The sequence below is a fragment of the Lissotriton vulgaris genome, chromosome 5, assembly GCF_964263255.1.
Source record: "Lissotriton vulgaris chromosome 5, aLisVul1.2, whole genome shotgun sequence".
NCBI classification, from domain to species: Eukaryota; Metazoa; Chordata; class Amphibia; order Caudata; family Salamandridae; genus Lissotriton; species Lissotriton vulgaris.
This window is the reverse complement of record NC_141693.1, coordinates 1,993,091,757-1,993,117,128: the sequence shown is the minus strand read 5'-3', so window position 1 is coordinate 1,993,117,128 and position 25,372 is coordinate 1,993,091,757. Positions and strand designations below refer to the sequence as shown.

Sequence of the window (25,372 nt, the reverse complement as noted above, 5' to 3'; positions counted from 1 at the left end):
TGGATTGACTCCTTGTGCAAGCAGCCAAGCAACCTCGAAAGGTATTCTTAACTTCGCGAAGGCATCATTCCACTGATTGTGCTGCCCCTGAATCTGCAACAAGCCGAGTAGGACGATCTAGCAACGCAAGGGTTGATGGTGTGACAATGTCATTGGACATACTAGCAAATTGTAACAGGGAAGACTGGCCAAATCCGCTTTGCGTGACCCTCCCTGCATCCACTTCTCTTGAACAATTGGATCCTTCCTGCCCTGCCCCCTATGTGTCCTCCAATCTCCCGCAAACCGAGCCGCTTGTGAGGTCTTCAAAATCTGTGGGTGCGACTGTTTCTCCTATGCCGATGACTATTGACCACATCAGGGCTTTTCCACCAGCTGACTCTGTCCTAAAAATTCTATCTTGGAATGTGGCTGGTCTTGGTCGCAACTTTGACATCCCCGAATGGAGTGACTTCCTGGAACCCTTCCACATCTGCCTCTTACAGGAAACCTGGTGTCTGGAGCCAAGACACCGAGTGGGATTCTCCACTTTTTTTATCCCTGCAGTCCAGGAACAAGGATCCAAAGGTCGTCCGTCAGGCGGCCTTATAATATGGATTAGTATTTCTTTAGGCTTTAGGGTAAAAGAAAGAAACACCCATTCTTCGGATCTCCAGTGGCTAACGGTAACACACAAAGGGGGAAAAAGATTGGAAGTCTTTAACATCTACCTGAGGGGTGCCAAAGGCGGTGCATCCCATTTACCATCCACAGGCCTAAACTGCAACCTGGCCGCCTGTGATGCGGATTCCCATATATTGCTTGTTGGGGATTTCAACTGCTGTTTTGAGCCCTTGGCCAATGAAGATATCTTGGACACTTTTGAGGAGGACACCAGGAGAGGCATTCCCATTTTGAATCTTGCCCCGATCCCCAAATGGTCGCAAAATGCAATAGAGATCAATGCCCTGTGCATGGAGCATAACTTGCGACCGACAAATGGCCGATCCAAATCTGACCATATGGGCGCCCACACCTATAACAGACAAGATCACACGTCTAGGATTGACTATATCATGCTTAATTACAACCTCTGGCAACACCATCTAGATATGGAGGTTATAGTGTCGGGTGATAGCGACCACAACCCCTTATCGCTATCTATTTCATCCCCTTGGCAGGCTGAAAGGCAAGGCCCAACCGGTCATAAGTGGAAATCCTCCCATGAAATAGTCCCTACAAATTGCAGTAGGCGGTTAAAGTGGGCCAAAGTCTTAGCAGATGATACAAGAATTGCCCAAGCCGGAACAATTTTGGAAGAGGTGGAGTCCCGGATGATCACTTCTAACCAAAACGATAACAAGATCCTACCTCTATTCACTAAGACTGTTCTGGCGCTAAGTGACTTATTTATTGTTCCCCAAACCACACGAAGGGGTATTTCAAAATCATTGCCTAAACAGTCAGACAAGTGGTACACTCCAAAATGTCGTGAGGCCAAGAAGGAACTTGTTGTGACATTAAAGTCTAAAGATGCGGTTGCTATTAGGGCTGCTAGAAAATTTTATAAAAAAATCATAACTGAAGCCAAACAGATTTATGATTCTAATTTCTGGGGAGATCTAGTAGAGGCCAGCACTAGTAAGGATGCCAAGAGGTTTTGGGACCTATTAAGATCTAGGGAAAAGCCCATAGACCAGCAGCTAACATGCAACATTACAGGGGGTGCATGGTTCGAACACTTTTCACAACTGTACTCTGCTCCCTCAGGTCCAGCCCAGGTAGCTTGCCCATTTATGGGTCTTACAACTAACCTCCCGTGCTATGATGGCCTATTTACCAACCTAGAAGTGGAAAAAGCAATCCAATGCATTGTCCCGAACAAGGCAGCGGGTCCGGATGGAATCCCAGGAGACCTAATTAAGAACTACCCATCTCCTTGGAGTAGACTAATCGCCTTGCTTCTGAATGAAGTGATGTTGGGTGAAGTCTTTCCTGACTCTTGGAGGGGCGCTGAGGTCGTACCTATTTTTAAAAAAGGCTCTAGGGACGACCCAGCGAACTACCGCCCAATTAGCTTATTGGATTCTTCTCAAAAGGTAGCAGGGAAGGTGGTACTGGGCAGGATCATTGAGTGGGCAGATGAAAATCACATCCTGTCAGATCTCCAAGCAGGCTTCAGAACAGGAACAGGCACAATCGAGCAGACGTTCCGCCTTCTAATGATCTATTGGAAAGTGGTGGTGCTGGGAGGGGGCAGTCTGTATCTAGTCTTCATTGACCTACGGACTGCCTTCGACCTGGTACCACGCACGCTCCTATGGAACGTCCTCGACGGGTTAGGCCTCCCCCCCTATTTGCTGTCACTGCTTGTTAAATTCCACGATTGGAATTTTGCCCAAATTAGATGGGGTAGACAGGGAGAGAAAACATCTCGTATCCCCGTGGACAGAGGCGTCCGCCAGGGGTGTGTGCTTGCCCCCACTCTGTTTTCTCTTTACATTAACGGAGTGGTGGAGCATCTCCTACAACAACCATCAGATGCACCCACCCTGGCTGGAAGGAAGATCCCAACGCTTCTGTTCGCCGACGATACCCTCCTAATTTCAAAATCACTGATGGGCATCCAATCGTTGCTTTCTAGGTTTCAAACCTTCTGCAACGAAAGGGGTTTGGCAATAAATATAGGCAAAACTAAGTTTTTAGTTCTTAACCCGCCAAAAAAATCTGTTTATCCCCCGGTCCTGGATTCCGTTCCACTTGATCGCGTGAAAGAATTCGACTACCTGGGTATACGCATCAGTGATACTATGAGCTGGAAGTCACACCACCAAAAAGTCTTCCTTACCCACAAAAGGGTGGCAGGTGCGCTGCTCAAGGAGCAGCGAGCATCATCATCAAAACCTATTGGGGCTCCCCTAGATATCTATAGGGCAAGGGTTGTAAGTGCGGCACTTTACGGTGCTGAGCTGTGGGGCACTCAAAAAGTTGACACTCTGGCCCACCTTGAGAACAACTTTCACAAAGATCTAATGGGTTTGCCCCACAGCACACCAACAATTCCATTGCTGATAGATGCAGGTACCCGGGCAATCTACGACCAAGCGAAACTACGCCCACTCCTGTTATGGTCCAGAATCTGGAATGTGCAGGAATTAAGTAGTTACGCAGATGCCTTATCCGACATTTTGTCATTACCGGGCTCTCACAAGATCATCTGGCTTAGGGAGGTTAAAAAGCTGCTCTACAAATTAGGCCTAGGAGAGGCTTGGTCCACTAAATCTGTACCCACGAAACAACAGCTAAAGAAGGTCTATTGGGCATGGGTAGACAGCGAGAGGGCACGATCCACAACTCATTGTAAATCTGTAGTTTTGTTTTTGTCAGCCAAGGAGTTACCGCTAAGGGAACCTTATCTAGACACCATTCAGAACCCGAGGGACAGAGCATTGTACATTAAGTTCAGGTTGGGGGTGCTTCCATTATGTGAGTTTACTTCTACATGGAAACCGCCCGCTCAAACTGTACCCTATTGCCCCTTTTGCGATCTAAGGGTAGAGTCTGTGCCCCACATGTTGTTCGAATGTAGTGTCTATGTAGCCCCGAGACGTAGGTGGTTGAAGCCCCTCTGCAGAAGTTTGGGAACTCGCTCTCACTTGGAAGCCCTGCGTATTTTACGTACAGATGCTAGACCCTTATTCTCCATTTGCATGGCAAAATTCTTGGGGTGGGCTTGGCGTCTAAGAACTGCAAGAAAACTGCTAATCCAGTAAATGGGCCTATCCACCTAATATGCTGTTCTGGATATGAAATGTTTTAATGTTGATGATTGTTGTAAAAATGTTTTTTTTAAATGATGTGTAAATGCTTTTATGATATGTTTTTATCGAATAAAGCTACTACTACTACTAAAAAGCATTCCAAAAATGTATGGATTCTATAGTATAAAAAGAAGATTCAAATACACTTTTCCCTATCTGTAACATTTACAAATCACCAAGACTTGGTTGATTACCAATTAGTCAAATTAAAAATATTCACATGATAGTGAACATAAAACAATTTCATATCAATATTATAATAGAACACCTTGATCACCATCCCATATGTTACTTGGGGTACAATTATAAAAATAACTAAGTGGCAACCATAATATATAGAGGATCATTTCCATGCATCCCACTTCTAACTATCATCTATTTGTTTCCTTGTACTGGATATATTGATTAGTATTCATGTAATCATATTTTTCGCAACTACTATAATACTTTTGTTTTTAATCCAAGAAAAATAATTGGTGCAGTGGTGATTTAGGTATTCGTCTGTTTCCGTGTCTATTTCATCACAAACACAAACCCTTTGAAGAGGCAGTGGAAAAGCTTGATCCCTGAAAACATAGGCCCTGTCCTGGCCCACAACCCTCCTGTACTCTCATCTGATGTTAATAAGGATGCAGTGGCTATGTCAAAATGGATTGGCGATATGGTGAATTCCATTGCGCCAGCTAAACGGGCTATGTCCCGCAGAGACTCCCCCTCCGCTCCCTGGTTTTCTGAGGAACTGAGGGCGGAGAAGTCCGCCTGCAAAAAGTTAGAGCGACTTTGGAGGGTGGACTACTGCAGCTTGGCGAAGGCACGTTACAAGGCCGCCATCCGCGCTTTGCACAAATCCATAAAAATTGCGAGGAAACTTTTTTTCCTCACCTCCATCCAGCAAGCAGAACACTCTAGCAAAGAAGTGTTCAAGATAGTGCAGTCTTTTTTTAAACCCAGATGTATTGAGCTGGATGTGACTCCGTCTGACAAACTCTGTGATACTATATCTGAATATTTTGAGAACAAAATTCTGAAAGTATCTGACTCTTTCACTCCTGCAGTAAGCACTGTTAAATCTGATGTCATGGAGTATAGAGCGCCGCAACTAACTTTGGGCCAATTTCAACCAATCACACGTGATGCTGTTATACAGGAAATTAACAGTTGCAAATCAGGATCTCCTGATGATCCTTGCCCACCGAAACTCTGGAGTGTGATGGCGGATTTTGTGGCACCCACTCTCCAGCACATATGGAATGTGTCCATTTCTTCTGGAGTGTTCCCTGAGTGCTGGAAGCATGCTACTTTACTCCCGTTGAAAAAAAAGCCAAACGGGGCCCCAGAAGACTTGAGTAATCTTCGTCCCATTTCCTTACTGGCAGCGCCAGGTAAAATGCTTGAGAAATTAATCCAGCGGCAGCTAAATAAATTCACGGAGGACAGCAACGCTCTGCATGAAACACAATCAGGCTTTAGAGCCGGTTTCAGCACCGAGACCGCCCTGATTGAGGTGGCCGAGTCAGTCAGGTGGTCGCTGGATTCAGGAGTATCGGCAATGCTGGTGCTCCTGGATCTATCGGCCGCCTTTGATACGGTGGATCACGACAGGCTATTACAACGCCTGGCTGGGATCGGCCTCCAAGCCCAGGCATTAGGCTGGCTCCACTCCTATCTGTCCAACAGATCGCAGAAGGTGGCTCTTGGTACCTTCTCCTCAGATTCCAGGAGTTTGAACTGCGGGGTCCCACAGGGCTCTGCCCTGAGCCCGCTGCTTTTTAATATTTACTTGGCCCCGCTGTTCACACTGATTGCCAATTGGGGAGTCACTGCAATTTCCTACGCTGATGACACCCAGCTGGTCTTCCCATTCTCTGAGGTTTCGGAGGCAGCATTTTCTAACTGTAAGGGCTGCCTCCGCGACGTGGCCTGTTGGATGAATACCAACAAACTGAAATTAAACGCAGGCAAAACGGAGGTGATCTTCTTTGGCACAAGCGACCACCCCCCCGCTGAGTTTTGGTGGCCGGAAGAGATGGGTCCCGCTCCATCTCCGAGCATAAAGGCAAAGAATTTGGGGGTTACATGGGATAATGGCCTATCCTTTGCTCCCCAGATACAGAAGGTCGTTGGAGGATGCATTGGTAAACTGAGGAGCCTACGCAGATTTCTCCGACTGCTCCCAGTGAGCTGCCGCAAAACGATTATCCACGCCACAATCACTTCAAGGCTTGACTATGCCAATGGCCTCTATTTAGGCCTTCCGAAGTTTTTGTTGCAAAAGATGCAAATCGTGCAGAATTCAGCGGCTAGATTACTCAGGCAGGTCCCTTTTAGACATCACATTTCTCCCCATTTGCGCATGCTACACTGGTTGCCTGTGGCAAGTCGCATAAAATTCAAGGCGCTCACCTTGGCCTACAGAGCCCTTCATGGGACCTGCCCAAATTACTTAAAAAAACGACTGCCTAGATATTCTCAGGCCAGACTCCTAAGGTCTAGCTACAAGGTCCATCTCCACGTTCCTCGAGTGAAAAGGGCGCGCTTAGGTGGAAGAACTTTTTCCGTAAGTACGGCACGGCTTTGGAACACCTTGCCACAGGAAATCCAACAAGCACCCTCCGAACCTTGCTTCAGAAGCCTACTGAAAACATGGCTTTTCACGCAATAAATCTCTTCTCTCTTGCATTATGACTCTCACTGCCCATGCCAGCGCCGGGACACTTCATACGGAGGTAGCTGTTGCGCTCTATAAAACTCAGTATTATTATTATTATTATTCCATTGTCCAACGTTTATAAACCACAAGGATAAGATGCTAAATTCTTTGACTATTACACGTTTTACTAAGATTGGACTTTTTCGCTGTCTTGCAATATACAAACTGCAATAACGCAGTGCAGTTTCAATCCTCAATTTAGTATTTATTTCCGCATTGTGGCTCTTCATTCCTATGTGGCATTTAATGTAGTAACCCACTACATTGCATTTATGAATTGAATGAACATAACCCAGGCCCTCATTGCTGGGCTTGAGTGAAGCAACAGGATAGTAATGCTTTGAAGTTTCACCGATTTGTATATATTTTCTATAGATGACCCGCACACTTGTCTCAAAGGTTTTTTGTATCTGAAAGGCATCGGTTATCACCGACTGACATAAAATAAATGAAAGGTTGATTACCGACTCATGAGTTTTTCTTCCATCTCCGTTTGTTCAGGGAGTGGATTGAACATATATATTTATTTTATAAGGTCAATCCCAAGCACCCCCAAAACGGCCACAGAATTATTTTCACTGAGCGGTTTTGAATCGCCAAGCAGCACTTATGATTAATAAAAAAAATATGGAAACACTTTTACAAAAAGAACAAGGGATTGCAGATTTGACAAAAAAACAAATGTTTTAAAAAAGAATAAAGCAGATGAAACCTCATTAAAAGTACATGAATGTGTAGCTATGAATGTTATTTTTTTTTTTTAAATTAAAAAAAAACATTACCTGCAATTTCAGATTTTGGTAAAATCACCGCTACCTAAAATAGCCAGTAGAATATGATTTATAGCTAGCTGACAAAAAGGGGTTTGTCTTTCTGAAGGTATGGAGGAGCAGGTGAATGGCTTTTGCAATTAGACGTCTGGCAGCTACTCATGTGCGGGTCATGAGTGTCTGCACAGACTGCACACTTGAATTGTTCTTATACACACAAACCTGTTTTCTTAAGTACACATCAAGTGGGAATGCGAAGAACTGTGTGCCCGTATAGAAACACAAGTTTGCCTCACCCATCAAGCGCAAAGCTCGCCAAGCCCAACACACACCCAACAGAAACATGATTTCACCCTTCCTGCCAGCAAGCCTCAACAATCTTATTCAGACCCCAATCAGAGATGTAAACTTTGCAACAATTTGTATGGTCATTTAGGACTGCGATCCAGGACTAATGGCAGGCACATTGTGTGGTATATACATGCTGAATAAAAATACATGTGTCTTGTGCCATCTGAATTTTCATAAATGCTACCAGGTTTAATACTAGAGTCATCTTGGCGTATCTGCCTTTAAAGGTCTGCTCCCTTTAATGGCAGTAGGTAATATGAAGTTAGCAGGGGAAAGAGTACAACAAGCAGGAAGTGGTTGGTGCTCAATCTTGGTTACCGATCAGGATATGTTTAATGGCTCTAGTCAGGGTATCAAAGTCCAGAGAACTGCTCCACTACAAGTGAAAGTTAGAGTGTGTGGTGTAGCTGTGTGTAGGGTGGATTTGGATAGAAGCAGACCAGACTAACAGAATGGCGCACTTCTTACCTTGTCATGAGGCTCCTGTATTGAAGATAGAATCTGCATTGCTTGTTCCGAATTGGTTTCCAAATAGAAGTCCACTAGGTGGTTCACAAGTGTCGGCCCACGCTCTGTTGGACGAAGACAACAGGCATTAGAAGAGCCTGTGACATATTGGTCACTTAAAGGATTTCAATACTTCAACTGTCTGCTCTGGACCATTCACCTACAAGCAACTACCAACCAAGGAACATTTGAAGAAACCATCTATACCCCGCTGGCCTTCTCAGCTGGACACGCCCGTCCGCCATTGCTGCTCTCTTTCTGCAATTTTGCTGGAAACAAGGTGCACAGGGCACAGACAGTCCCACTAATCCATCTGCTTTCAAATCCATATTATCAGCTTTCCTTTTTGATTCTGTGTATTTTTCACATGATCAAAATTTTAAGGTTACAGATTAGGGCACTTCAACTGCCAAATAGGTCACCATCCGCTGGAAGATAGATCACGTCGCCCTCCTCAATGTCAACAAGTCAGATTCTCCTTATTGGGCAACAGTCACAATTCTGGAACTCTGCTTTTTGGCTGCCCACTTTGTGGCCTTTGCCTTTCCTAGATTAAGTTGTCGCACAAGTTACTACTTGTGTAACGATATATCTGTAAGAGACATTAGTTAGTGATAGATTCCTTACCTTAGAATATCCCCAGGCGTCAGACTGGATCCGGAAACTTTTGTGTAGCAGTACCCCTGCACGTCGGTAGGCGTCGTCTGCGGCTCCGCGTCCGTCGTCGGTGTCGTGGGCGCCGTGATGACGTCGAAGTACTTAGACGCCGCCTCCGCGTGCTGACGTCAGTTCTTAGCCACAGCTTTTCCGCGCCAGAAGCGCAGAGCCATGACAAAAAACCAACACTGGTGCCATAAAACTAGGGCCCTGAAAGGGGATGACCTTAACCCTAGATATCGGTTCGCAGAACGGGGAGGATGGGTGAGTCGGTAAGGAATCTATCACCAACTAATGTCTCTTACAGATATATCGTTACACAAGTAGTAACTTGTGCATCTGAAAGAGACACGTTAGTGATAGATTCCTTACCTTAGAATAGATACCCCAGCAATACCATCCCCGTGGTGGTGGGTCTGCGAACCAATAATCACACCAGAAAGTCCTGGAGGATGGAGCGGCCAAAGTAGCCGTCCCTCCGGACTTGACTGTCCAGGCAATAGTGTCTTGCAAATGTGTGCAGCGAGGCCCACGTAGCCGCCTGGCAAATGTCCTGCAAGGGCACACCTCGGCCCAAGGCAGTCGTAGTGGCCGTGGCTCGAGTGGAATGAGCCCTAAGGCCAACAGGTGGTTCCTTCTTAGCCAAGGAGTAACAAGCCTGGATGCACAAGATAATCCACCGGGAGATGGTCCGCTTGTGCACCGCTTTCCCCTTCTTAGCGCCCGCGTATCCAACAAAGAGTTGATCATCCACCCGGAACTGTAGTGTGCGATCCAGATAAAATGAGAGCGCACGTTTTGGGTCCAGACGGTGGAGCCTCTCCTCCTCTCTCGAGGGGTGCGGAGGCGGAAAGAAGGTGGGCAATGTGATGGATTGCCCAATGTGGAAGGCCGTGACTACCTTGGGCAAGAAGGAGGGCCTTGTCCGCAACACAACCTTGTCCGGATGGACCGAAAGGAAAGGAGGCTTACAAGAGAGCCTGGAGCTCACTCACTCTCCTGGCAGAGGTGATGGCTACCAGGAAGGCAGTCTTCAAAGAAAGAAGGCGAAGAGGACAGTTGTGAAGTGGCTCAAAGGGAGCGCACATCAGAAAAGTAAGAACCAGGTTCAAGTCCCACTGAGGCATCACGAAGGGAACAGGAGGAAACGTATGAGTGATGCCCTTCAGGAATCGATTAACGATAGGGGACTTGAACAAAGAAGGTTGGTCGGGCAGCCTCAGAAAGGCTGAAAGAGCTGAAAGATAGCCCTTGACAGTGCCCAGAGCAGAGCCCTGCTGGGCAAGAGAGAGAAGAAAGAGGAGAACCTCAGAAAGAGGGGCATTGAGGGGATCCACAGCCTTTGCTGTGCACCATGCCACAAATTTGTTCCACCTGCAGGCGTATACCGACTTTGTGGAGGGACACCTGGCTGCCAGAATGAGGTTACAGACTTCAGGTGGCAGTCAAATGGCCTCAACTGTCGCCGCTCAATCTCCAAGCATGGAGGTGGAGACTGGACAGGTTCGGGTGGAGGACCGTCCTCTGCTGCTGCGACAGAAGGTCCTCCTGAAGAGGCAGACGAACAGGGGATCGACTGACATACTGAGTAGCTCGGGATACCAGTACCTTTGTGCCCAGTCCGGAGCCACAAGGATGACTTGTGCCCGGTCGCGCTTGATCTTCTTCAGCACTCTGGGCAGAAGTGGTATAGGCGGAAAGGCGTACAACAGACCGCAGCTCCACTCGCGACGAAAAGCGTCTCTGAGCGAGTGCCGCCTTGGAAATTCCAACGCGCAGAACTGATGACATTGCGCGTTCTCTTCGGTGGCGAATAGATCTAACCAAGGCTCTCCCCATTGCCGAAAGAGGCCTTGCGCCACGTCAGAGTTCAGACGCCATTCGTGATCCATTGAGCACCTTCGGCTGAGTTCGTCCGCCCTGGCGTTCAGAAAACCTGCCAGGTGTTGAACCATCAGAGTCACGCCCTGATGTTCCAGCCATTGCCAGAGGCGCAGAGCCTCCTGGCAGAGGGTCCACGACCCCACCCCGCCCTGTTTGTTGCAGTACCACATGGCGGTGGTGTTGTCCGTGAACACTTGCACTACACTCCCTCAGATAGACGGGAGGAATGCCTTCAGTGCTAGACGAATCGCCCGCAGCTCCAGCAAGTTGATATGGAGCCGGGACTCCGCCGTAGACCAGAGGCCTCCGATCTCAGCCTCTCCCAAGTGGCCTCCCCAGCCCTGGAGGGACGCGTCCATCACAACTACGTGCTCCGGTTGGGGAAGGGAGAGGGATCTGCCGTTGAACCAATCGCGGTGCGTGAGCCACCACTGCGGACAGGTTGCCCTGATGCTGGGCCCACTGAAACTTCAGGTACCACTGCAGAGCCCGCATCCGCCACCGTGCGTGATGCACCAGAAGGATGCAGGAGGCCATCAGCCCCAGAAGCCGCAGCGTCAACCTGACCGAAACTCAGGATAAAGGCCCGAAGATCGGAATCAGAGCCTGTATATCCCGAACCCGCTGTTCGGGCGGGTAAACCCGAAACTGCGCCGAGTCGAGAACCGCTCCGATGAAAAAGAGCTTCTGAGAGGGGCACCGGTGTGACTTCGGCACATTGATGGAAAATCCCAGCCGTGCAGGAGATCCGCCGTAGTCTGGAGGTGGCTGACGACTGTCTGGGGTGAGCCCGCCTTCAACAACCAGTCGTCTAGGTAGGGGAAGACTGACACCCCTAACCTGCGCAGATGAGCTGCGACCACCGCCATCACCTTCGTGAACACCCGTGGGGCGCTGGAAAGGCCGAAGGGGAGCACCGTAAACTGAAAGTGCTCATGGCCTACCATGAACCGCAGGTAACGCCGGTGGGCCGGCAGGACGGGGATGTGAAAATACGCATCCTGCAAGTCCAACGCTACCATCCAGTCTCCTGGGTCTAGGGCAGCTAAGACCGGAGCCAGAGTCAGCATTTTGAATTTCTCCTTCCGGAGGAAGCCGTTGATGTTCCGTAGATCCAAGATAGGGCGTAGGCCTCCTTTGCCCTTCTTGGGTACCAGGAAGTAGTGGGAGTAGCAACCACGTCCTACTTCTGGCCCAGGAACGCGCTGGATGGCCCCCTTGGCTAAGAGGGCCGAAACTTCCTCCTGCAGGAGCCGCAAGTGATCCCCCGATATGCGGTGGTGTTGCGGTGGTATGGCTTGAGGAGTCGTCTCGAAGGGGAGGGAGTAGCCCCTTCGGACGATCTGCAGCACCCACCTGTCCGAAGTGACAGTGCGCCAGTGAGAGAGGTGATGGCGAACCCTGCCTCCCACTGGTATCACAAGGGCCGAAAAGCACGGACTAGGAGGGTTTAGAGGTGGATGCCGCGGGGGCAGGTGTGGACTGACTCCGCCTGGTTCCCCGACCGCCTCCAAGGCCGCCGACGCGCTGGACGACAGTTTGCGGTGAGTGGCTGGCGGCACGTGTGGGGGGCACCCCTTCCCTGGCCACGAAAGGAGCGAAAGGCACCCGTTTGCTGGCGCGGGGCCGAGAGGCCCAAGGACTTGGCCGTAGCCCTGGAGTCCTTAAAGCGCTCAAGCGCATGGTCTGCCTTGTCGCCAAAGAGGCGACGGCCATCGAACGGCATGTCCATAAGATTGTTTTGGACGTCTGCCGAAAAATTGGGGGATCTCAGCCAGGCGTGGCGTCTTACCGCCACCGTCGTAGCCATCGCTCTGCCCAGCGAGTCAGTAGTATCCAACCCACACCTGATGGAATACTTGGCTGCGTCCCGGCCCTCCACAAGGGCTTGGCCGAGTTTGGCCCGTACCTCCAACGGGCACTCTGGCAGCACTTCCGCCACCGTGTCCCACAGAGAGTGGGTGTAGCGGCCCAAGAGGCATGTGGTGTTGGAAGACCGCAGTCCCAAACTAAGGGACGAGAATATCTTCTTGCCATAGTTCTCGTACCTCTTGGATTCCCTGTCCAGCGGGGCCGTCGGGAATGCGGTCTGGGAATTAGAGGCCTGGATGACCAGACTCTTGGGGGTGGGGTGGGAGGACAGGAAACATGGGTCGCCCGGAGCCGGGCGGTGTCGTCTGGCCACGTTCCTATCTACGGGCGAACCCTTAGCGGGCCTGGACCAAGTGCCCAAAAGAACGTCCGTCAAGGCCTCATTAAACGGCAGCAGAGGCTCCATGGAGCATGACTGCGCCTTAAGGACCTCTGTGAGGAGGTTAGTCCTCACGGCCGCGACGGGGAGCTCAATGTCCAAGACCTTGGCAGCCCTCGTCAACACCACACCATAGGTAGCTCCCTCCTCCGAAGCCACGGTAGGAGGAGAGTCAAATCCAGTGTCTGGAGAGGTGTCCAGGCCACTGGCCTCCCAAAGGTCTCCTGCCCAGTCCATATTAGACTGACACTCCTTGGTCAGAGGGTCCTCAGACCCCTCCCAATCCTCCTCATCCCACATCTCCTGAGATTCAGGGTCGTAATTGTATGAGGTCGGCTCGTAGAAGTAAAAATCTCCAAACAGCGTCGGGTGCGGCGCCGATAGGCGCCGTCCGAACCGAATGAAAGGAGGCCCCGAGGACGGCGCCGGAGGTGACACCACACTGACCGACCCCGGGGGGGTCGTAAAGTCCACCGGTGACGATCCAGAGCCCGAAGAAGGTCCAGCGGCGCCGGGCCCGAAGGCGCCGACGGCGCCGGTGCCGCTGGACCCTGCGGCGCCGGGCCCAAGGGCACCGGCGGTGTCGGGATCGTGGGGCCCTGCGGCGCCAGCGGCGTCGGGGCCGAAGCATCCAACGGCGTCGGGGCCGAAGCACCCAACGGCGTCGGGGTCGAAGCCCCCGACCCACTAGGGCCCCCAGACGGGTCCGCTAGGCCCGAAGGCGCCACGGAGCCCGCCGGAGGAGAAAGGGACCTCATGGCCATGAGGAAACGCTCAATCTCCTCCGGCGTCGCGTTCAGCCCAGGGACCGGGGGGGTATGGGGCCGGACGCGGCGCCCGCGACTCCCGAGGAGCCGCGTGGGCGGTGTCACCCAAACCCCCGGCCGCATCGCGCGAGCGTCGGGGGGAGTCAGTAGAGTGATGTCTCTTCGACTTCTTATGCTTCTTACCTGACGACTTGGACCCGGAGGAGTGGTGCAGACTCCCAGAGCTGTGACGGCTCCGTCCCCGCGACCTGTCCCTCGACCTCCCGTGGGACCGGGACCTCACACGGCGTGGGGCCGACTGCCGGAGTTCGAGCCGCCTGCGGGACCGCTCCCGCCTGGCCTTCCTCGAAAGGGCCCGACAGTCGGAGCAGGCCTCGTCGTCATGGTCGACGCCCAAACACGTCAGGCACAGGCGGTGGGGATCCGTGAGCGAGATGGTACGGTTGCACTCGTCGCAATGCTTGAAGCCGGGCATCCCTACGGCACCGTCGGAGTCATACAGACTTCGAATGGATCAAAAAGATCACCAAAAACTCAGTCAAAAATTGACTAGGGTAGCTGCTCTTTCCAGATCTGCGCTGGCTGGCGCGGAAAAAAGAAGAACTGACGTCAGCACGCGGAGGCGGCGTCTAAGTACTCCGACGACGTCATCACGGCGCCCACGACGCCGACGACGGACGCGGAGCCGCAGACGACGTCTACCGACGCGCAAGGGTACTGCTACGCAAAAGTTTCCGGATCCAGTCAGACGCCTGGGGATATTCTAAGGTAAGGAATCTATCACTAACGTGTCTCTTTCAGATAAGATTGTTTTGGTCGAGAAGGATTAAGGAGAGGTGTTCAAGTTGCTCACTTTAGAACTTGTTGCCCTGGATTATAAACCCAGCTCTTGCATCTGCCCAGAAATCATGTAATTCTATGCAAAGAATCATCTCGCAGTGCATAAAAATGGAGAATGTGTGGAATACACCTGCACAAGGCAAATACCGACAACCCACTTGTACTACACTGTTTTGAATTCCCATTGCTTTGCAGCTAGGACTGTGCTAGATAAACAGCGACAGGTAAACAGATAGCATGAGCTAGGAAGATACAACCTGTGCATCCACTCCCATGGACCCTGCGTTCTATAGGTTAGTGGTTTCAGAGGCCGAGCTAGTGTCAACCATCAGCTATGCTAAGTCGACTCTGCAAACTCACACCCTGCTGACAGTCATGTTGGTGGGTGACTCGCAGAGAGCTTCGTTAGAAGTTTTAAGACTGTACTCTCCTTTTGAAAATGTCAATGAACGGGATACAAAAGCAAAGTGAAGAAACCAGAACTCATTTCTGCCTGCCCTTCCCAGCTTTAAATCAGACTATCCATCTGCCCACACTCAGAGGTCAACATCATGAGAAGCACATAACTGTCAGCCAGTCAAAAGGAAAGGGCTGCTGGAGACATCGTTAGGCTTGTGTTTCACTGCTGGCAAGATAGCTAAAACCACAGATCACAAGATGCCAAGCTGCACTCAGCCTGTTTACACGGAGCAAGATTTAGCATGTGAGAGAACTAACAGAGCCAGTGCTAGCTCACATCTGCCGGCTGGACAAGGGAACATGAACATGGCGTTTGCAGATGGAATTCTGGAGAGATTTAGAACCAAGTGCCCTTATTCTGGACATGTCAGATGCAATAAATCCAAATAGGAGCATCCCATGGTGCCTTTAGAAGATTCTGTACATACTACACCGTATAAGACACACTTGATTACAAACACATGCATTACTTCCAACTCCAACCCTTTCCCCCTCCTCCTCCAAAGTGTCATTGAGAAATCCCCGCTCTTCTCTGGGCCCATCATTCCAGCACTATCGGTCTCAACCCCCTACCTGTATTGAGATGTTCCTTAATGAGTGTGCGGATTTCCTCTTGAGTTTGTAAGAGTGGAGAATTGAGCAGGTAGAGAAGCTCCACGACGTTCACCGACTGTGCCATCCCGAGGCCCCCTGGCAGCGCGGGAGGCGGGTTCAAGACTTCCCAGCAGAGGACGGAAGACTAGAGAAAGGGCAAAGATGAACAGTTAGTATTTTTCTTACACAAATAAATTTACGAAGCACAAACCTATCTATCAGAAAAGCATGAGGTCCAGCAGGTGTCAAAGTCTTTGTAAATTTAAGGAACCCTGCCCCCCCCCGACCCCCCCACCCCCCAACCCTCTTCAAATGATCCTCAATGTGGCATTCCTGGCTTTGAGCAGCTGGAACATACAGATACAGCCAGATTCATCCTTAACGGAGATCCAAACTATATAGGAATAGGATGTTAAGGAGGTGGCAGGATTACTGCGCACGTGCATGCTGGGTCTCTGTTTTATGAAGTGCCACTTGAGACTCACTCAAGTCATCGGATGCATGCCTCAATCTTGAGGAGAAAAAGAAAAAGCATGCGCCCATCGCCTCAGGTAAGAAGGGATTTCAGTTGGGCAACGCACAAACCCACCCACCCTTTGACACTGGAAGCCTTCAGGCTGCAAATAACCTCAAGCACCTGTAGGGTAACAAGTATAGCTCTAAACAAATCTTCAAATAAAACCTTGTAAAATAACTCCTATAAGTCAACTGACTGTAATAATAATAAACACAGACAGTAGAGGTGAAGTCACCTGATCGCAAATTTACTACCAATTCAGGGAGCCGCCATAACTGCCCCTTGATCCAAAAATGGGCTCTAGATCTAAACCTAATCAATCGTGTCATTAACTATAGTGTTCAACGTGTGTGTGCCAGCATCAGACTCCCTGCCCTAGTCTAAAGCCTCAGCTACATTAGACTCCTGTGCTTCGATTATGTTAATGTCCACTAGCTCTCTTTGTAAGGGAACGTTTCCATTTTACCAGACTGTTCTGACTGGTTATAGCAGGTGTTGTAAAGACTGAAGTCCCTGGTGGTTGCTTCCTTCATCGCTTGTTTATTAACATCTGAAGGCAGATGAAGTCAACTTATCTTCATTTCAAAGCTATTGGGAGTTGAAGAGCAAAATAGAATGATCCGTTTGGCATTCTTGCAGTGAAAATGTGAGCTTGCCATATCCTGCACAAAAAGCATGCCTCTATATCTATTTGAATAAAGTTATCTTTGGAAACCTAGACTGCCACAAACAGGATTACAGGACACTCGATGGAAGACTGAACCAACCAAGAGAAGTAAGGGCATTCACTGATGGTACATTCAAGTAGGGGAGTCAGTTAGTGAGAAGGTTAGAAGGTCATTCCGTGGAGAAGTGTGGCCCAATGGTTAGAGCGGCAGACCCTGATGCAGAGGTCTAGCCCGGGACCAGGGTTCAATTCCCTTCCTCGGCGGGTCTTGGGCTCAAAATTCCGGACCTGATAATTCTCGCCTCGGTGCCTATTCTAATCAAAGAGTCCCACTCTGCAACTCTGGGCAATGGCTTGCTTAATCTCCACAACGGCACCCACAACGCTAAGGATGCCTGGCCTCCACCTTGGGGGTGCCCAGGAGTGGACACCTCACAGGGAAAGCCAGGACGGGTTCCACAGCGGTATTCGTACAAGCGCCTTGAGACCCTTGTGGGCGAGTAGTGCGCTATACAAGTATCAATTTACATTTACATTACAAGAAGAAAGGGCATGTGGAAGAAAGTTGCCGCAAGTGTTAAAGCTGCGGCTCCCAGGAGGTAAATCAATCATATTGGTAGCCTGGGGCAGCATGGCCCACTGGAGTTTGGCCTTCTTTCTAGGGGTAGCTTGGTCAGGTCAAACATTAAAAGTTTCAAACTAGACTGCAACCTACAATAATATTTTAGGTCTAGACGCCTTTATATTCAACCCACTTCATGAACGCTTTTGCTCAATTTGCATACCACCTTTTTTAAGGTTCTATTCTTTAATAATTATGCTAACACACACAACATAGAGTTGCAGTAGCCACTCTGATGTTAAAGAGAGGATTCCCAGACACAGGAATTTCTCTGGTTTTAGCTCGCTAATAATTTTGACACCATTTGACAAATGTCCACGAACCTTTGCCAATGTAGACAAGCATTGTCATAGCCAATAGGTCTCGCCTTTGGAACCTTATAAGCGTTTAGCCAGAGCTATTGGCTTTGCCAAAGTATTTAAGCTATACTGTAAAGCAGCATGGTTTCTGTGCAGCATGTTGAAAGGTTATAATTAAAAAAAAGTGTTATAAGTATTTTTGTTACCTTCTACGTAACCAATAAGACATTATATAGAACTGAACGACCCTATTAAAAAAATTAACATAAAAAAATGTCTTCTAGTTTCATAAACGCACTGGAGCATCGTGTGCTGCTGCTTGGATGGGGGAGCACATCACAAGCAATACAGTGAGATGCAAACAGACACCACCAGAATCTACCATGCTCGATGTGCTTCGCAACTAGAAGGGGGTACAATGAAGCACCAGTCGGCAAAATAAGGCAGCTAGGAGCATTTATTTGCAACCTCGACGCATTGCTCTCTCGTCTGCTGGACTTTGAAATGCCGAGCATTGTGGGTGTGGGGGGGGAGGGTGCGACTACACACAGCATTTATATGCAATACATAAAACACACAAGGGCACATACAATGGGGAGGCAGCTCTTTCTCTGTTACAAAGTAAAGCAGATGCAGGCACTGTGCATTACAAGAATGACGGTAATGTCTTCACCCCCCGTCTCTGGTGCTACTCTAAGAAGTTGCGTCAGCGAAGTAAAGGAGCACGAGTGCGATTCTTATTGTTTCGTATCAGTCGGCATAAAACCGATTACTGTTTGCCAATCCCGTGCACGGGCTCGCCTGCCCCTCCCAAGTACAAGGCAACCAGCAGCTGCCGACACTCAAACCTGTGACCCACAAAGATCTGATCAGAAAGCAGCGCTGGCGCTCTACCCAACTGGCCTTCCTCAGCGCACCCCCATTGTGCTTTGGCCCCCCCTCCCCCGACCCTCCCACTAATGCCAGGTACGACCTAGTGAACCAGCTCCGTCTTTCTCTACATTCTGGTCCTTGTTCGTTTTCATCACAAGTTCAAGGCTGCACGTGTCGAAAGGAAAAGCAAGGCTAGATGAGCACCTAGCACCGGACATAGATGACTGGCGTGAGCCACCCACAACTGTCAAAGCAAGGCTTCAGATGGTTGTCTGGGAGAGCATCACAAGCCCACGTGGGACAGCTTAACATCTGCTGGGGACTGAGATATAATCACACCTGACATATCGAGTTCCGTGGATAAGATCTTCACACCGGACGAGGGACGGTGTGAGTTATGTGTACTGCGAGAGCTACTCCCACTTACTTGACATTAAACGGACTGCACTATCTAGGAAAGGTGAACTGCTCGCCCCCGACAGTATACAGCCTGACATCCCAGGATGGGGTCAGCTACTCACACCTAGCACAGCCGGACATCCCTGGATAGGGTCAGCTACTCACACCAAGCAAAGCCTGACATCCCTGGATGGGGTCAGCTACTCACACCAAGCAAAGCCTGACATCCCTGGATGGGGTCAGCTACTCACATCTTGCACAGCCTGACTTCCCTGGATGGGATGAGCTACTCATACCTGGCACCACCCAACATCCCTGGATGGGTCAGTTACTCACAACTGGCACCCCCCCCGACATCCCTGGATGGGATTAGCTACTCATAACTGGCACCACCTGACATCCCTGTATGGGGTCAGCTACTCATACCTGGCACCACCTGACATCCCTGGATGGGATCAGCTACTCATACCTGGCACCACCAGACATCCCTGGATGGGATCAGCTACTCAAACCTGGCACCACCTGTCATCCCTGTATGGGGTCAGCTACTCATACCTGGCACCACCTGACATCCCTGGATGGGGTCAGCTACTCACACCTGGCACAGCCTGACATCCCTGGATGGGGTCAGCTACTCATACCTGGCACAGCCTGACATCCCTGGATGGGGTCAGCTACTCATACCTGGCACAGCCTGACATCCCTGGATGGGGTCAGCTACTCATACCTGGCACAGCCTGACATCCCTGGATGGGGTCAGCTACTCACACCTGGCACAGCCTGACATCCCTGGATGGGGTCAGCTACTCACACCTGGCACCACCGACATCCCTGGATGGGGTCAGCTACTCATACCTGGCACAGCCTGACATCCCTGGATGGGGTCAGCTACTTACACCTGGCACAGCCCGACATCCCTGGATGGGATTTGCTACTCATACCTGGCACCACCTGACATCCTGGATGGGATCAGCTACTCATACCTGGCACCACCTGACATCCCTGGATGGGATCAGCTACTCATACCTGGCACCACCTGACATCCCTGGATGGGATCAGCTACTCATACTTGGCACCACGTGCAATCCCTTGATGGGATCAGCTACTCACACCTGACATCCCTGGATGGGGTCAGTCACTCATACCTGGAACAGCCTGACATCCCTGGATGGGATCAGCTACTCACACCTGACACCGCCTGACATCCCTGGATGGGGTCAGCTACTCACACCTGGCACAGCCTGACATCCCTGGATGGGATCAGCTACTCACACCTGACACCGCCTGACATCCCTGGATGGGGTCAGCTACTCATACTTGGCACCACGTGCAATCCCTTGATGGGATCAGCTACTCACACCTGACACCGCCTGACATCCCTGGATGGGGTCAGTCACTCATACCTGGAACAGCCTGACATCCCTGGATGGGGTCAGTCACTCATACCTGGAACAGCCTGACATCCCTGGATGGGATCAGCTACTCACACCTGACACCGCCTGACATCCCTGGATGGGATTTGCTACTCATACCTGGCACCACCTGACATCCTGGATGGGATCAGCTACTCATACCTGGCACCACCTGACATCCCTGGATGGGATCAGCTACTCATACCTGGCACAACCTGACATCCCTGGATGGGATCAGCTATTCACACCTGACGCCGCCTGACATCCCTGGATGGGGTCAGTCACTCATACCTGGAACAGCCTGACATCCCTGGATGGGATCAGATACTCACACCTGACACCGCCTGACATCCCCAGATGGGACCGGTGGCTATATACACTGACACAGGAAAGCTTGAGAAATGTGAACAGAGTGAACTATTTACACACTGATGTGCGACATCTTGGCGTCTCCGGAGTGAGTGAGTTACAAAAACCCATCATGGGGCAACTTGAGATCAACGACTGTTTGTGCTACCCTCACCCGACAGGGAAGAGCATAATCTGTGGACAGGGTGAATGACTCACCTGGTACATAGTGTTTCTGTTCTGATCTCTTGACAGATTGCATTACTCACACCTAGCAATGTAGAGCTTCAGATCTCTAATCAAACAGAAACATACTGGTCACTGTCAATTGATGCAGTAAGAGCGCTCCGTTACCATCACGCGCTGCCAGATAATCCTACTTATGTGCCCGAGAGCCAGTCCGTGGTTTAGACTTTGGCTCGCTGTGCTCCTCCAGGCAGGGATGTTACCAGGCGTGTGCATTCCTGAGACAACGACCGACTGGCCTTGCGTGCTCGGATTCATGAGTGCACAGGTGCTCAGGCTCAGCCCTGCAGCTGCGCTGGTTACTCCAAAGCACCTTACCCTGTTCATTCCAGCAACAAACACTATTTGCTGTCACAGTGTGTGCCATCGACGCAGCTCATTTAGCACGTGCACCTGAAACATAACTCCTGCTCGCTCCCGAGACCCCTAAGCCATGGGAGTGAACGCTTAGAGGAAAGGCAGGACCTGCACCCGTCTTTTGCCATTTGCGTGCTTTCGTTATTGAAAGCTGCACGCAAACCTCTATGACACTTCACTTAATGACACTACAATTTAATATACATTTGTTATTAAAAGTAAAAACCATTGAAAACTCAATTAAAAAAAACTAAAAAGTAAAGGATAAGTCATAGCTACAAAAATTGTATTTATTCTTTAAGTGCAATCCCAACTTAAACTACACAAAGTTCGCGTTACACTCAAAATTTATTATTTATGCACCACCTTCAAATTACTGTATCTTGAACACCCATGTACACATGGTTGTCAACTCGCCAGATACACAACATTAACTATAACTCGCCTCTCTACCGTGGATAGTGTTTCCACAACTGTCAAAAGTGTTGTTATGATTGCTCTGATTTTATATGGTTTAAGTGATGTAATATGAAAGTGCATGATGACTGCGTGGCTGAGTAAAGGTTATTTGCCTAGCGAGTGGACAACCGTGTGAACGGAGGTGCAAGAGTTACAGTAATTTGAAGGTGGTGTGTAAATTATACATTATGTTAGAACTATAACTTTAGAATTGCTAATCTTTGTGAAGTTTAAGTTGGGTTTGTATAAAAAGAATAAAGTTTTCCTAACTATAACCTATCTATTGTTTTTTTTTATTGTGTTTAGATATACAGGATAGCTGGCCTTTATTTTTGTACATTCAGCCATTAGCAAATCATATATTTGCTTGGTCATTGGCACATCCAGCGGGATACAACAGCCTTGATCTGTGAAAAATCTGGGTGTGAATTGGAGGAGATGAGGTGTAGCAGTTATATAAAAGGACTACTTTGACTGCAAGAGTGAAAATGGGAGAATGCCTCCCAATTACCTCCCAACCTCTCCAGGTAAACAAGAACTTGACCCAAAGGCTGCAAAATCCCACATCAACTACAATGCTCCAGGAGACAATAGACCAGGGGTCTCCACCCTTTGCTGTAATAAGATATACTTATGATCAATTAAATTATTCTGACCTACTAATATTAGTGATGTAACAGTGACCACAAACACGATTACATCAGTAGCCACCCTATGCCAAATGACCAGGTGTGATCACCTCAGCTCATCAGGTGGAGTAGCAAGCAGTAATGTAAAACTGGCTTGGCAAATGTGGAACACCTCAGTGCGTAAGACATAACAGACGTAGCAGTAAAGCTCTCGGCACTTGGGGAATAATATCTCCACTACCTCACCATTTATCACTGAAAACGCTGCTTTAAATAGATTTCGAAAATGCACCCATTTTAGTCCAAACATCAATTTATGAATTCTGAAAATGCACACAGTCTTGCATTTTGGCATACTTTTTTTTTCTAGCTTCATAAGATGAGCTGCACACGAGATCTACTCACAGGCAGTTGGAGAGTTACCAGTAGCTCATGAGCCACACATTTGTACTTATGGAACACTGATCTCAATGTCCTCGGTGATTTTAACTTGCACTGGTTTAAAATGAACGTTCTGCAGCCTCACAGTAATTGCTCAGCACTAAAGAAAAACTCTCAAGTCCGATGTCCACTCCAAAGTCTCCATTTCAATCTTTCTGAATTGCAGTAGAAGGGATGTGAGTGTGTAGGGTAAGTGTGCACATGGACTCCAGCTCCTTTCTGAATATCCAAGGAGTGTCCGTCATTAATTCGGTGGGAATGCTGGAATGCATTTTGAGAGGTTAGTCTCAGAACATTTGTTATGGTGCAGCCCACCTCGTGTAGTTTGTGTCGTGGACAGGTATGGCTTTATGTGAATATTGGCTTTGTGTGTACACAGTTGGCGACTCTAGGGAGACGCTCCCACTCGCACATCAGTTTCAGAGGATGGATTTATAAAATTTGGTAAGCACACTTTTAAAGTTTGCATAAATCCCTCTGTATTTTTACAATTTCACTTTCACTCCAGGGAGGGGCTTGATGGTGCCTTCGGTATATTCGTAGTCTTGGATATATTTGCATGTAGCAGAGAATAGAGTGTGGGGATGGGTCATGCTTTGGAATAAGTGGGCAGTGACCGTTTGAAACTGAACAAAGATTTTGGGTTCTCAGTCTGTATAAACTGAGGAGGAGTGTGGGGCACAAAGTGAAACATGCACTGTTTGTCTGTCAGTGTTATGTACCACTGTTGGCGTTTTGTTTATTTATTTTATGCATCACTGCAAGAACAACAGCAGTGTGATTACAAGGTAATGGCCAGAAATGGTTAGATCTCTCCCTACCGGATATTGCGAGTAGGGCAATTGGGGCATTGTGGGATCTGTAGTCCTATGAAGGCAGGTTGGCAAACTAGATCGTTGCTGAAACAGGTCGGTTTTTGCAGATAAGAGGGATGTAAGGATAATAATTCTCCCTAATCACCGTCCTTTAAAACATTTTTTTTTATTCTGGCCAGATCATCCAAGAATAAATGCTTTTGGGGATATTACCGAGCCAGTTTTAATCACGGTTACATTGGAATTCTACATAATAAGATCCCTTTGACATATGTGTTTGTATGGTCGTACCCTCCCCTTTGCTCCATCTCAGGTGTCATGGTCTGCACAGGGATGTAGTTAGCAAGCCGAATGATGAAGCATGCCACTACTAGTGGGTTAGGGCATTTTTAACAAACATTGTGTTTTCTCTGTTCACACTCATCCTAGGTATGTCAGGGTATTGTTTCGGACTGGCTTGTGAGTGATGCACCTGACCTTTAAGATCACGCAACCAGGGGAGGAGGGAGCCAGTGTAGTCTATCCAGAGATATAGAGGGTGTGAAGTAAGTGGTTGGATTTCTTTAACTTTAAATCCCTGGTGAGACATGCAAAATGTATTTTATTTATTTTATTTTATCAACTTATATGGCGCAACAGCTACCCAAAAAGGGTTTCCCGGCGCCTAAACACAGCCTGGTATAGAGTGTAGACAGCATAGGTGATCGGATTACTGGTTAAACAACCAGGTTTTTATCTCCTTTCGAAACCTGAGAGGGTTTTGCTCTTTGCGTATTTGAATTGGGAGTGTATTCCAAATGACGGGACCCAGGTAGGCAAAAGATTTGCCTCCCATCCTGGCCAGCTTAAATCTGGGGACACAGAATTTATCAGCTGCTTTGGATCGTAAAAGTGTGCAAAAGTGCATACAATACCATAGGGGGGGAGATTGGTGCGGACCATTGAGCATAGGGCTGCCTTCATCAAGGTGTGCGAGGGGCAGAGCTTTCACTGTTCTAAAGTCTGTTTCTGGAATGAAGGCTTTTACTTATTCCATGAAGGAGGAGCTGGATCGCACCAAGCGGTTTTGTGGTTCCCTACAATGTACTCTTTGACGGCGAGATCAGAGTACACACTGCATGTAGCTTGTAGGGTGCATGAACGATAGATAGGCTGCCACTAACGGGGACTGGAAAGTAGGCGTAGGTCTGAGATTGCGCTTCTGGAGCCGAAACCTGCACATAGGGTTGGAGGCCAACATCTATGAAAGAAACCTCCACGAAGGACGGAAAGCGGTCCCACTTGCAAAACAATTTGCAAACTTTGCTTCAATTAATCGGCTGAGAAAATATCCTTAAATTCAAAGGGTATTTTTTCCTACCTGCTACTTTGTGTAGAAGAAAGTTTTACCATGCATACGAAGGCTAGTCTGTATTTTCATACATTTTACAATTCAGACTTCTAAAAGTAAACAAATAAGATTGCCTTAATTTCATTACTTTGCAGGAAATACCTACACATCAAATTTCTGTGGTACATGTTGCCACAGACTTCGGCCTGATTCTGAAGAACTTTGCCAATGTGGTAATGAACATTATTTTAAAACTTTAAAAAAAATGGCGTCACTTAATTGCACCGAATTCTGCCTGAGGAAAAGAAAATCCAGTACCTCTTCAGTTTTCAGAAAATCAAAATTAATTGCAGGTAATGAACAAAGAA

The 25,372-nt window shown here is 48.8% G+C and overlaps 1 protein-coding gene across 2 annotated transcripts in view; it reads right to left on the bottom strand.

The window, feature by feature from the left end:
• The window catches only part of TSC1 (TSC complex subunit 1), a 302,457-nt gene that overhangs the window by 211,098 nt on the left and 65,987 nt on the right, over window positions 1–25,372 (bottom strand). For both annotated transcript variants that reach the window (XM_086924753.1, XM_086924752.1), the window contains exons 2-3: window positions 15,570–15,735; window positions 8,100–8,203 (exon numbers count right to left, since the gene is read on the bottom strand). In XM_086924753.1, coding sequence (XP_086780879.1) covers window positions 8,100–8,203; window positions 15,570–15,675 — 210 coding nt within the window. In that variant the 5' untranslated portion in view covers window positions 15,676–15,735. The remainder of the gene's footprint in view (window positions 1–8,099; window positions 8,204–15,569; window positions 15,736–25,372) is intronic.